Source organism: Monopterus albus, unplaced genomic scaffold (genome assembly GCF_001952655.1).
Source record: "Monopterus albus unplaced genomic scaffold, M_albus_1.0 scaffold87.1, whole genome shotgun sequence".
NCBI lineage: Eukaryota > Metazoa > Chordata > Actinopteri > Synbranchiformes > Synbranchidae > Monopterus > Monopterus albus.
In genome coordinates, this window is record NW_018127967.1 from 766,694 (window position 1) to 781,328 (window position 14,635).

The 14,635-nt window shown below is 39.9% G+C and overlaps 1 protein-coding gene across 1 annotated transcript in view; it reads left to right on the forward strand.

Annotated features, from left to right (window-relative positions):
* Nucleotides 1-8,601, forward strand: part of prkg2l (protein kinase cGMP-dependent 2, like) — a 25,037-nt gene extending 16,436 nt beyond the window's left edge. Inside the window, exons 6-9 of the mRNA XM_020607606.1 lie at nt 1,231-1,353; nt 3,762-3,824; nt 5,922-5,988; nt 7,265-8,601. Coding sequence (XP_020463262.1) covers nt 1,231-1,353; nt 3,762-3,824; nt 5,922-5,988; nt 7,265-7,360 — 349 coding nt within the window. The 3' untranslated portion in view covers nt 7,361-8,601. The remainder of the gene's footprint in view (nt 1-1,230; nt 1,354-3,761; nt 3,825-5,921; nt 5,989-7,264) is intronic.
* Nucleotides 8,602-14,635: the final 6,034 nt, after the last annotated feature.

The window sequence follows — 14,635 nt, forward strand, 5'->3', positions numbered from 1 at the left end:
TAGAGGTTTTGAGTTCCAAGTGTCCAGGTTTTTGTATAAGCTGCTGGGGAATGATTGTGTTGAATGCTGAACTGAAGTCTAGGAACAGCATTCACCTGTATCCTGGGTCTGTATGCAGGTCTCAGTATGATGGTGATGTGATCAGAGAGCCACAGAGTCTGTAGAGGGGAGGCTTTGTATGCTCCCTTGCATGCGGTGTACACCAGGTCCAGTGTGTTGTCTCCTCTCATTGGAAAGTCCACATGTTGGTGGAGATTGGGCAATAAAACCTTTAAATCTGCGTGATTGAAGTCCCCAGCTGTGATGAGGAATCCGTCTGGGTGCGCTGTCTGTTGTTCACTGATGGCTTGGTAAAGTTCATTTAGTGCCTCACTCCTATCGCTGGTGTTAGCGGAGGGAGGAATGTACACAGCTATCAACAGAATTACTGAGTACTCCCTACATAGATAGAAGGGCTGGCACTTGATGATAATAAACTCCACCACAGAGCAGTGTTTACAAACAATAGCAGCATCCCTACACCAAGCATCACTGATGTAAATACAAATTCCCCCTCCTCGTGTTATACCTCCTTCCACAAGGACTCGGTCGGCTTGGTAGCATGTTAGCCCAGTTAGCTGGATAGCGGAGTCCGGGATGTTATCATTTAGCCATGTCTCCGTAAAGATGAAAACACAGCAGTCCCTCACATTATGCTGCACAGATATCAGGAGCTGTATGTGGTCTATTTTGTTGTCCAGTAAGCGTACATTGGCCATAATGAGGGATGGTAGGGCTAGCTGCTAGCCTAGCCTGGATGCCTCCACGTTTGCCCCACTTCTGTATTGGTTCACAACGCTTCCGATGCCTCCTCTCAGGGGGTGATGTAGCCGGTGTGTACGGTGATGTTAGAATCCAGTGGAGAAGCCCCAGGCCTCGAAGTTCCTCTGCAACTTCCTAGTCTAGGTTGAAATGTTTTGATTTATTCCCTATATCCATAAGACAGTGGCAACTGTATCTTGAGTGCAACATAGACATTGGACTATGCGCACCAGAACATAAACATGACAAACGCAAACACACACTAGAACGCACATTATTAGGCACACAACTCGGAGAGAGAGGGACCACTGCATTCGTTCGCATCTTGCTTAAGTGATTGAAGTGATCGTATCCTTAAACAGTGTAGTCTACAGTAAATGCTTTATATTTGAAATAAACAGCAAATGTGAAAACCTGTTTTCCTTGCAGCCCACCCTTTGCTGGCTCAGACCCCATAAAGATTTACACCATGGTCCTCCATGGCATTGAGAAGGTGGACTTCCCCAAGAGAATAGGCAAGCGTCCAGAGGACCTCATCAGGAGACTCTGCAAGTATGGTGAATCACAAATCAGATATAATTATGATCAGATATACACTGAACAAAATTATAAACGCAACACTTTTGTGTTTGCACCCATTTTTAATTAGCTGAACTCAAAGATCTATGACTTGTTCTATGTACACAAAAGGCCTATTTCTCTCAAATATTGTTCACCAATCTGTCTAAATCTGAGTTAGTGAGCACTTTTCCTTTGCCAAGATAATCCATCCACCTCACAGGTGTTGCATATCAAGATGCTGATTAGACAGCATGATTATTGCACAGGTGTGCCTTAGGTTGGCCACAATAAAAGGCCACTAAAATGTGCAGTTTTATCACACAGCACTATGCCACAGATGTCGCAAGTTGTGAGGGAGCATGCAATTGGCATGCTGACTGCAGGAAAGTCCACCAGAGCTGTTGCCTGTGAATTGAATGTGGCCAGACCAGCCACCCAGACAGCTGCAGTAACAATCGGTTTGCATAACCAAAGAATTTCTGCACAAACTGTCAGAAACCGTCTCAGGCAAGCTCATCTGCATGCCCGTTGTCCTTATCGGGGTCTCGACCTGACTGCAGTTCATCATTGTAACCAACTTGAGTGGGCAAATGCTCACATTCGATGGCGTCTGGCACTTGGGAGAGGCGTTCTCTTCACGGATGAATCCTGGTTTTCACTCTACAGGGCAGATGGCAGACAGTGTGTATGGCATTATGTGGGTGAGCGGTTTGTTGATGTCAACATTGTGGATCGAGTGGCCCGTGGTGGCGGTGGGGTTATAGTATGGGCAGGCGTATGTTATCAACAACGAACACAGGTGCATTTTATTGATGGCATTTTGAATACACAGAGATACCGTGACGAGATCCTGAGGCCCATTGTTGTGCCATTCATCCACGACCATCGCCATGTTGCAGCATGATAATGCACAGCCCCATGTTGCAAGGATCTGTACACAATTCCTGGAAGCTGAAAACATCCCAGTTCTGGCATGGCTAGCATACTCACCGGACGTGTCACCCATTGAGCATATTTGGGATGCTCTGGATCGGCGTATGCGACAGCATGTTCCAGTTCCTGCCAATATCCAGCATCTTTGCACAGCCATTGAAGAGGAGTGGACCAACATTCCACAGGCAACAATCAACAACCTGATCAACTCTATGCGAAGGAGATGTGCTGTGTAATAAAACTACACATTTTAGAGTGGCCTTTTATTGTGGCCAGCCTAAGGCCTACCTGTAATAATCATGCTGTCTAACCAGCATCTGGATCTGCCACACCTGTGAGGTGGATGGATCATCTTAGCAAAGAAGAAGTGCTCACTAACACAGATTTAGACAGATTGGTGAACAATATTTGAGAGAAATAGGCCTTTTGTGTACATAGAACAAGTCATAGATCTTTGAGTTCAGCTCATGACAAATGGGTGCAAACACAAAAGTGTTGCGTTTATAATTATGTTCAGTGTATACCGTATTTTCCGGACTATAAGTCGCTCCTGAGTATACGTCGCACCAGCCAAAAAATGCATAATGAAGAAGAAAAAAACATATATAAGTCGCACTGGACTATAAGTCGCACTTTTTGGGGGAAATATATTTCATAAAATCAGAGACCAAGAACATACATTTCATCTTGAAAGGCAAGTTATCTTAATAACAATAAAATGGAGAACAACAGGCACTTTTCAGTGTCTATTCATTTAAACAGAGCATAATTTGCACTGTGGAGCACACAATACAGTATAATTTAGAGTAATGACTGGATAATTTATTTTGCTGTGTTATTACACCAGAGCTAAGAAGAACAGTCACAGTCAGTGGGTCATATTTACATTTGTTACAAATATGACTTCTTGTTTGGACACTGATTTTTCTGAGTTTAATAAGCCTTGTGTTAGACTAATGCTACATGCACACTGGAAAATCTTAACTGATTTTAAAACCATATATAACAGATATAACAAAAGATTTAAACTGATTTTTAATACTGTAACCGTAATTCAGTCAAGATGCAGATAAAGAGAAAAAAACCTGTGTGGCTACATGCGACAGCACATAGCCTACATTTTGCAGCATGACATAAAGTAAAGTTTATTGATAGTGTCAAATAAGGCTAATGGTACTACTGCAAAGTACTACTACTGTTGGTGACACTTACCGGTCAGTCCGTTCTCATTGGCGATTGTGGGTTTCTGCTCAAGATCCAATCGGTTGCTGTCACACGATGGGCGTAAATATCAAATTTGTTTTAAACAGACACAGGAAAAGGACACAGGATATGACAGAGCAAACAATGGCTTATATAAACCCTATCCCTCTAATCATCTGGAAGGGCAAATGGGACCCAAAATCTTATCCTCCAGTGTGGGGCTAGCATAAAATAAATGCCTGTTTTTTGTTTGTTTGTTCTAGGGTAAATCCAGTGGAGAGGCTTGGAAACAAAAAGAATGGCATTACTGACATTAAGAAACACAAGTAAGTGTATATGAGTATCCATTTCTTTGGGATAGCTCTAGAATAAAACTGCTGCACAACTTATGACACATAATTTTCTTGTAATTTAATTCTAAACTTTAAAGGTGTGGTAGGTTAACTATAAAACTCAAGGTTTGTCATATTTACTGAAAGGTTTTATTCGATCATTACATCCTGGCAGGAACATGTACAGTAAGTCAAGTGAAGTTGATTCATATAGCACATTTAAAAACTACAGATGCTGACCAAAGTGCTTTACAGGTAAAATTACAATGGCAGTCACAAATTAAAACAAAAGGGACAAAGAATACAAATAAAATAATGGAAATAAAGTAAAAGGGTTATATTGTGATTTATTGTGAAAGGTGAGTCAAGTGGCAACAGATGTGAGGAATCTGACACTAAAGGCTAAACTGTTCCACAGTCCGGGATCAGCATTCGAAAAGGTTTTATCACCTCTAGATTTGGACTGGGAGTGTGGAACAGAGTAGTAACTGATCAGGGGATCTGAGTTGTCTGAATGTTGAAAGTGGGAGATATAAGATGGCACCAAACCACACAGTGATTTAAAAATAAGCAAGACTCTTAAAATGTACTATATATTTAACTGGTAACCAGTGAAGATAGGCCAGTACAGGGGTCTATTGCCCAGGTGCCTGTGAGGAGCCTTGCTGCTGAATTTGCACTAGGTGAGCTAAGGATGTGTGATTGACTCCCACATAAAGAGACAATAGTCAAGACATGTTGTAATGAAGGCATGCAGGACTGTCTCCAAATTTCTAATAAAAGAAATTAAGTTTCGCTACTGCCATCATATGAAAAATCCTTCTGACAACACAATTAACTTGTCAAATTTTAATGAAGAATCAAAAAAATCCAAAATTTCTGGCATATGTGCAGAAATGTGAAAACAGTGGTCTGAGAGCGCCACCCAAATTATCAGGGAACCTCATAGGACCAGCATGGATCTCTGTCTTATTCTCATTTAGATTGTGCTCATCCAGAATTTCATGTTTTCAAGGCAATTTAAAAAACACTGTAGATTATGTGTTTCATTTGGTTTCAGATGTAATCATGACATTGTGATATTTTATAAAATCCTGAAGCAGTGGCGGGAATCATTTTCCAGTATAGTGGGCTGCAAAATTCATATAATGGAAATACTAGGTAGGCCCAGTGTCTAACACTGTCACGCAACAAACTATCTGTATGCTTCATCTGTACGGTCAGCTACAGCTCGCAAATCATTCAGAATTCTTTTTTGCATGGTACGACACTGCTTCCTGCCAGACATACACCTCAAACATTGCAATCTGTAAAATGTGACAAACTTGAAAGAATAGATAATACAGTGGTAAGCATGCCCCTGTCCCAACTTAGCTGCTGGCATCAAGTTTATGTTTAATGAGCAGATTTTAGTTAGTTATTTAATGGCAGATTACAGGTGGGTCACCTTTTGGCAATATTTTAGTGTGTATTAAATAGATGGCTTGAACAGACTGTTAAAGCACCAATCCTAACATAATCACACAGCTTTATTTAGGACAACAGGGAAACCAGACAAGCTAGAAAGAAGAGAAAAGATGACACTTTTTGTCCTGTTTCTGCTCTCTGTGATGACCAGTAATTATTATTGGCAGTGTCAAGAATGTACAAGTTATTCAAGGCTATTATTTGCTATATGAAATTGCTATTGTTTGTTTTTTATTTACACAAATGGATTTAGCTGTGCTGAATGAATGGATATTACAGTGTAATGTCAGGAGTGGGTGTTGAGCTTTACTCAGGTAAACCCATTAAAGTGCTGTAATTATAGTACACAAGGCTTGAGATTTGATGTCATGGCATGCTGCATTCAGACTGGATACTGTACTGTGACAGTACAGTATGCATGAAAATGCAGTACAGTACATTTCTGTGATGTGTGACCTAAAAAATTTAAATTGAATACAGTTGAGAAGCCTGAGCAAAACTAATGAACACAACAAATGATTCACTCATTATCAAATTATCCAAGCACAACAGGGATTATTTAGGTGATTACAAAATATGTCGCTAGATAGATAGTAAGGTCTAGTTTGTTATTTGCTTCTGTAGGTGGTTCCAGGGCTTCAATTGGGACGGTTTGAGGTGCCATAAACTGCCATCTCCATTGAGGAGAGAGGTGAGACAATCTTTATTTCCTAAGAACGAACAAGAACAGACAGTCCCGCTATACATCTATGGAGAAAACATCAGTTTAATAAGAACATTTTTAAAGATTTATCAGAATGTGATCAACTGGTTTTAGCTGCTCTGTGGAAAATGTCGGTATTCTGATCAGGAAATTATTTGTGACAAAGAAAACTGAATGAAGACCTGACAATATTGATACAAAAGTAATACATGGACATAACATGTAAGGGTGTACTTACTTTTTTATCAGGTACCATAAAAAGAAGCACACTCATCCAACTTGAAAAGGAATATAATGATTGGGTTTTATTTGCTGATGTAAAACATTTTAAAATAAAAAGAAAAAATGAAATGATCCTGTTTTCTTTTCACTGAAGCCCTCTTAAGACAATTGTTGAGTTACCTTTGGCTAATGCTATACACTACACGCATTATTTTATCATTAGGTTGTTGTGGACAAATTCTGGTTGAAACCTTCTTTTGTGTTTTGTTTCATGGAGGAAATGCAATTGCTACGTATGTTCATTTTATTGCATGGCCAGCTTTTTTTCAAGCCCATGAAAATGTAGTAAAAGTGGGCAGTGAGCATCAGTCATGTTTCAGCTTCATTACATTTTACAATATTGCACTTTTTACTCTATCACATTTAATTGCTAACTTTAGTTCCTAGTCACTTTTCAGAATCAGATTAACTATTCAAAATACAGTTTAATCATCAGACCTTACTGAGCCCTGGTGGGAAATTCACAACCTGTCCAGCAGTAATTCAGGTTTTAACTGTATAATATTAATATTAAATGTGATCTACACAATAATGCATCAGTAATTATAATCAAATAATATAATATGCATTCATGTGACATGCTCCATTCCACATAATGAGTGCTTTTACTTTTGGTACTTTAGGTATTTTATTGATGGTAATATTTTTTTGTACTTTTACCTAAGTAACATTTTGAATGCAGGACTTATATTTAGTATTTTTACAGTGTGGAATTGCTATTTTTACTTTATATATACTGTGAACCACTTTGTACAGCAATTCAGATCCTGGATTATTGAGGCTTTATAAGTTTGATATGCAACTAAACAGACAACTAAACAAAAACAATAAATAAAACTTTCTCCTCAAGCTTTGCACACAGGTTTCACAAAAAGGTTCACCATAAGATTTTCATGACTTTAGGAAATCTAACTCTGCCAATGAGGACGTTGTGAATGGCACCATGCTGACAACATTTTGATGATTCATTTTGTTTCTGCAGCTGAAGGGGCCGATGGATCACAGTCACTTTGATAGCTTTCCACCTGACACAGATGAACCTCCTGATGAGCTGTCTGGCTGGGATAAAGACTTTTGAGGACACTGATCATGTAGATTTTATGCATCAGTGGATCTGGCTCCTGAGCTGCAGTGGTTTAGCAGGCTGACTCCTAAAGTTTATCACAAGCTTTTCACTCTGACTATCTCACTTTAAATGGAGCAAGCACATCTTCATGACAACATTTCGAATAACCTTTATTACAGAATAGCTTCATTACATTCAAATAAATGAAACACAGTCACCTTTTTGTAACATGGTCACCTTCTGAGGTACAAAAAAGGGCTCCTGTATTTACAACTGCATGTCAAGTACACTAAACGTTTTGTATTACAGTGTTGTCAGTCCTTCAGCTCAGCCCTGAGCAACATGAGGATGCTATATGATAGATACAACTTTTGCAATTTTTCAATCAGTCCTTTATCTGCAGGAAATTTTAACCTCCTGCTTCTCAATACCTAATTAGTAAAGAATGTCCTTGTGTTTTCACAGTATCTTGCAAACCAATACATTTACTTCTTAAGAACATATTTTAACAGAATATTTTTATGTTTTTGGTCAAGTGAATCAACTTGTCTGGGGTTTATTATGCCAATGCTATCACAAGCCAGCTGGTGGCTTTAAAGTGCATTAGAGCTCTTTTTTAAACTTAGCTGTGTAAGTTGTAATCCCTTATTTTTCTATTACCTTGTGTCATATTAATAATATTTCTCCTTGTTTTGCTGTGTGTTGCAGAAATCTTCTGGGATCTGTACTTTAAAGCAACATTACTGGGTTATTTGTTGGGTTCATTTTGTGCGGTCAGTCATTTAAAAATTCTAAGTTAATCCCAGTCATAGATTGTTAATAGTCACGATTAATCGCAAACTAGTTAGAGGAAACAGAGATACTTCAGTTTTATTAACATTTAACAAATATTAAATTAAAATCTCTTAATTAGCTGAGTACAAAAGTCTCATGGAGTGTTTGGTATTGCCGAAAACATCCATATGAACTGTCGACATAATTAGCAGATACCTACATAAAGGTGTAATCGCAGCGCAGGTGGTTACCTGGCTGTGTGTGTTCAGGGCGCATCTAATGCAGATAATACAATGACTGACGAGACACCACCTAATGTGCCAAGTTTCATTATGACAAGCTTCCAAATGGAAGTTTGGAAGAGCAGGCTGTATGACTAGTTGACTAGAGGCATGTTGCATAGATGCACAGTGTTTGGCATAATCACCTTTAACCAAAAATGTATTTCTAATGTTACAACGGTGAATTATCATCTTAGACGTGACCTAGAGCTCAAAACATGTGTTCTAGTATTTCTGTGCAGAAGCAACTCTGTTTATACACATCTTGCAAACTCTCGCTCGCGAGACTTTTTTCTAACAGTATAAAGTATTATGTGGTAGTTTAAGGATCTCCTTGAATGGGCATTAAATCCAAGCAGTTGCACATTTATGTGAGCTTGCCTGACAGCCACGGTGCCACTGTAAAAGCTGACTGTGCTTTGTTTGGTGGATATATTTTCTCTCCTGCTGCACTGTGACCAGAGGATGTGGAGAAAAATACAGGGCCTGAGGTTACTGCATGTCCGGGAATGTTCCTGTACAGGGACTCGCTGTTTTACCTGATCAGGTCTAACCTACAGCCAGACGGCCAGTGAAAGCCCACTGGGGCAGTGACTGATCAACACTGGATTCCCCCGGAGCACAGTACCTGTTTGTTTTGACTGCTTGAGGCCAGTGTGTCTGCTGCATGTGATGTGTTACTGGTTAACAAGTGGATTAATGATCCATGATGTTACTGTAGGTGCTACACTACCTATCAAAATTAATTTCACTACTGTGGGACTGTATGTGGTTGTGTGGGGGAAGACGCAGCGACCACCGGTTGAATTTACCGATCTTGGAGCTACTTGAAAGGGAGTGATGTTTCCACTACTCAGTGGGACTTAATGGAAAGTTTAAAACAAAACCACATGTTGCCTGTTGTCTGTTAATGCCTTGTTTCTGTAACATTAGAGAGAATTGTTGTAAGGCTGGAGAAGTTACTATGTCTGCATTATGCCAGTTAAAATATAGGGTTTCTCAATTACCCACTTTGTTCAGTGTTACAAATCTCTTTTCATTGGTACACATACTGTTGCTTACCTGTCTATGGAGGAGACATTCAAATAAATTAATGATGTTGCAGATCGTCCTGCTGTCCACTTTCATATTCTAGCTGGAATATGTCAGGTAGGATTTGAGGTATTGTCATTGTCGAAAAAATATATTTGCCAAGTTTTTTTGTTGATGCATTGTCGTAGCTTCCTGACCGACAACAGGAACCGTGCACATTCAATTATCCTCTCATATTCAGGAGGAGGCTCCTTATGATATTGGTTTTTAACATTCTGAAATAATTAGACTATTTGAAGTTATGATGGGTCTAGAGCAGGGGCCTCAAACTCCCGGCCCGCGGGCCACTTCCAGCCCGCGGACCCCCTATTTCCGGCCCACGACCTGATGTCAAAATAGTAATGTAACTTGGCCCTTGAGGTTATATTTTGTTATTTCGTTTTATCCCCACAATAACCACTTATTGTGAAAATTAAGTATTTGTAATTATTTATAATTTTTTCATAAAAAACACATTTATTTTGAAAATGGTAAATACAGAACAAAAGTTTTTAAGCAAACAGGAAGCGCAGGTCCGGAGCCGTACGGTGTGGCGCTGCTTCCAGAGTACGCGGCAAAAAACAATAAGGAGACAAAACAGAAGTAGCGCGGAAGGTATGTCACTTTCAAAATCAAAAAGAAAAGTCGACAGTGAGCACAGACAGTTTCAAGAAAAGTGGACATTGCAGTATTTTTTTGTTGAGTTAGGTGGACATGCAATCTGCCTCATTTGTAAAGAGAAACTCGACGTTTTTAAGGAATATAATATCAAGCGCCATTATTGGAGTAAACATGGACAACATTATGAGAACTACAATGGAGATGACAGGAGAAAATGAGCCACGCAGCTACAAAGAGGACTAGTGTTCTAGCAAGGACTTTTACACAAAACCGGGTGCAATAGGATGCAAAAAAAAGTGAAGTTAAATGCTGTTTTTTTTTCTTGTTTAACATTATACTGTTAATGTTTCAGATTTTAATATGAAGACAAGTTGCAAAGTTGTCAGTTGTGTTGTAAAATATAGTGTTCTGGAATTTCATTCAATTCATTCAGTTCAGTGCAATGTTTAAATAAGAGGAACAAGTTAGCCTTGCCTTTGGTGTGAAACATGCAAATATATGCATATTTTTTTATTTTTGTCACGATTTTATTTATATATACACACAGGTTGCTAGCACAGGTGTCTTAAGTGTTAAAATACATGTGTTCAAGATATTTGCAGTTTATTCATTAAAATGTTATTCATTCAAATGTTACCAATAAATATTTAATATTTGCATTAGCTATTTTGTATTATTAAAAGCACATTTTCAAAAATATGTTATCTTTTGTATTACTCGAACACTGATGTGGCCCTCCAGTGAGCTGATGGTGGCAGTAGTGGCCCCCCGCTCATTTGAGTTTGAGACCCCTGGTCTGGAGGTACCCAAGATTAAACATTAAATGGCTGGAAATCAGCATGTCATGGGCTCTTTGAAAGATTTTAATTTAACATTTGCTAAATGTTAATGTTTGAGTTGTTAATAAAACTGAAGAATCTTTGTTTCCTCTAACCAGATTTCATGCATTTTTTTTTAATTCCAACAGTGCACATGTTTTTAATACAACTAAATCCTAGTACTTTAAAATTGAGATTAATCATGATTAATCACAGCCTATGACTGATTAACTTGATACAATTTTTTAACCAATAAATCTCCATAGTAACTTGTGCCATGGATTTTGTGAAACCAAACTGAGGCTAAGTTTATTCAGGATAAGTTTACCCCTTTGTCATTGTGTTTTGCTAAATATTGTAAAATGCTGTTGTGTTAGGTGAAATGTTTTTTGCACCTCTGGGCCACCGTAGTAGTCACTGAAGCTGAAGACAAAAAGACTGATCAGTGTTCCACTCAGCATCAGCATCGATAGAGAAAGACAAACACAAATGGATTATTTAAAAAGAAATTATTCATTCAGATATTGTTCTCCAGCTTTTTTGTCATACTTCAATTTGGTACAAAGTACTATGACATAGACTACTAAACCATCCATCCATCCATTCTCTTATTCCTGAATATGGTCATGGGGATGCTGGAGCCTATCCCAGCTGACAATAGGTGAGAGGTGGGGTACAAATTACAGGCTGCCAGTTGATCACTGGGCTACTAATAAACCAGCATTGATTAAATAAAAAAATAGCAATGAATAATACGCTATCATTTGATTTTTATAGGGAGGTTTGAGGTCCCTGCTTTTCACCACTGTTTTACAACAGGTCAGTTGTTAATTGTTGCTTAAACTTAAATTACACCCCACAAATTTTACACATTTTCAGTTTACTAGCCATGATCAGTTCTACTGAGCCTGTGAAAATCGTACATTTTCTGTGGGTCTGGAGGAGCTTTTTCAAATCTCAGACATTATCTAACAAAAGACACCATAGAGTTACATTATATGAAATGTAGGGCACAATGGTTTTGGAGCTTGACCCAAACTAAGGACTAATTGTCAGAATATCTCAGCCTCTGCTGCACAGAATTAGATTACTTTGACTTTATGGAGGTGCAATACCCTAAGCCTAGAAGATCTCTCTAATGCAATGGCTGAATATTCAAGTTAATACAATAAGCCAGTTAAAATGCAGGGCAGAGTCCTAAAATATGCTGAAAATTGATTCCCTGTCCTTCTAAAAATGTTTTCGGAATGAGAAATACTCAGCAAAATATATCAAATGTTTTTATGATGTTTATTAGACCTATGTGACTTCTAGTTATGTTTTTGATGGTTAGGTTACTCTCCAGTTTAACAATTACAGTAAAATAAGATACAATTGGATCACAGAGGCTTTGTATTAAGACAGTTTTTCATATCCAGTCAACCACCATGATAAACTATTCAGACAAACTGCAAGCACTGTGTAACAGAATCAAAAACAAGCTATACATAAACCAAAATGTGAGCCTGAAATATCAAACAAATACCAAATAAGAATGTGGTGAGCAGGAGATTTAGCACAGTGGAAACATGACTGGCACTCACAAGATGTCAGTATGATCGTGATAAAATTATCATACTGAAAGTACAGGTACATGTACAGTAATGATGGATTTTATGTCACAGTGAATTTATGTAGCATTAATAAATTATGGCCCACAGCAGTTTCATAAGAGGCATGACATCAGAACCTCCCAGCTGTGGACCCAAAAACTATAAACAGGAAATGTACAGTCTGCATTCAGTGGCTGCTTGAGAACAGTAGCTTCACTGCCAAATCATCAAAGAAAAAAAAGGGAGAAAAAGGCAGTCCAGATGTTTGGCATCCACACATTTATAACGGACTAGTTGCTGTGGTTTGGATTTTCACACTTAGTTTATGAAAAGAAAACAAAGCAGCCTTACTGTTCAGATCACACAGATGCTTTATCAGAGCTGCAATGAGATCTGTTCCTAATAAGTGATGATGAATGCAAATTGAAATATGCATTGCTACCTGCAACCTGACCAATTTTCATAGAGGGTGTGAGGTTTATAAACCCTCACATCATCCTAAGCCCGATTTTCAGGAAAAAAACAATTGCCATAAAGTTGCACAAAACAAGGTGTGGTTCTGGGGGCGTTTTTCAAGGGCACCACCAACCTCTGTGTGCCAAATATGGGGGCTCTGGAATCACTCGTGGCCTTATGGTCAAGAGTCAAACTTTTGTGGTCTGGTTTCCCCAACTAGACATCTGTCATCAGTACTTAGTTGGGACAAAAAGGGGACCCCAGCCGTGTCCAAAGAAAATGCACCAAATGTTAACTGGCATGGAGACAATTATGGATGGAGCCATACAGGTCATGGTAAGGGGTTGGGTAGTGCCTCCAGGAGGAGAAGTGCCCGATGGAGAAACCCTAACTCTATGCCCGAGCTAGTTGTGGTTGCAGTTATTCAAGACCAAGCTGGTCATAGTAGGAGCTGGCCTGCTTATTGTTGGAGCCATGCTGGATGTGGTGGGGCAGCTCCTTTCATGGTAGCAGGTGGAGTGGTATGTGTTGTGGCTGGAACTGCACTTATTGTGGTATGGGCTGGAGCAATACTTGCAGTGGTAGGGCCAGGTGTCCTGTGGCTTGTGGTTGCAACTACAATTGGCATTATAGGGGCAGGCTTGTTGGCTGGAGCCATGCATCCCCGGTAGTGGCTGGGGATGCAGTGATTGTGGTTGGCATGGCAGCAATCATCTTTTTGGCTGGTGCAGTGTTGGTTGCCATAATAGCTGGGCCTGAGCTAGATGTGGTTGTTAGTTTGGTTGTGGAAAGGACAGAAGTAGTGTCTGAACTGGCCCTTTTATCAAAACCAGGACAGCTGTTTTAGTGTATGAGATGTCATGGTAGAGTGAATGCTAGCATTGTCTGGGGTGGTGGTGAAGCCAGATGAAGGAGCAGTTGCTTTGTTAGGAATTATACTAAATATGGTAGGGCCAGGTGTGATGGAGTTTGTGGTTGCAGCCATATTTGTCATTGTGTTTGCTGGTCATGGCAGGGGCTGGAGCAGTGCTTGCAGGTATGTCACTGGTTAGGACCATACTAGTGGCTGGGACAGTGATTGTGATTGAAGCCACATAATCTGGGGTAGTGTCTGAGGCAGATCTGGTCATGTTTGAGGCTAATCTGGCCATGGAAGGGGCTGTGCTGGCTTTGGTTATGGCAGCGGTAATGCCAGTTGTTGAAGTTGTACTGGTTATGGTAGTGCATAGCGCAGTGCCTGTTGTTGCTGGAGCCACACTGGTTGAGCTGTCATGGCCATGGTAGGGGCTTGGGAGGAGCCTACTGTGGTGTGAGGTACAGTAGTTGCGGGTGAACATGCACTGGTCGTGGCAGGGGATGTGGCAACAGCTGTTGTGGTTTGAGCAGCAGTGGTTGGAGATGAACATGCACTGGTCGTGGCAGGAGATGTGGCAACAGCTGTTGTGGTTTGAGCAGCAGTGGTTGTTGGGGATGAACATGCACTGGTCGTGGCAGGAGATGTGGCAACAGCTGTTGTGGTTTGAGCAGCAGTGGTTGGAGATGAACATGCACTGGTCGTGGCAGGAGATGTGGCAACAGCTGTTGTGGTTTGAGCAGCAGTGGTTGGAGATGAACATGCACTGGTCGTGGCAGGAGATGTGGCAACAGCTGTTGTGGTTTGAGCAGCAGTGGTTG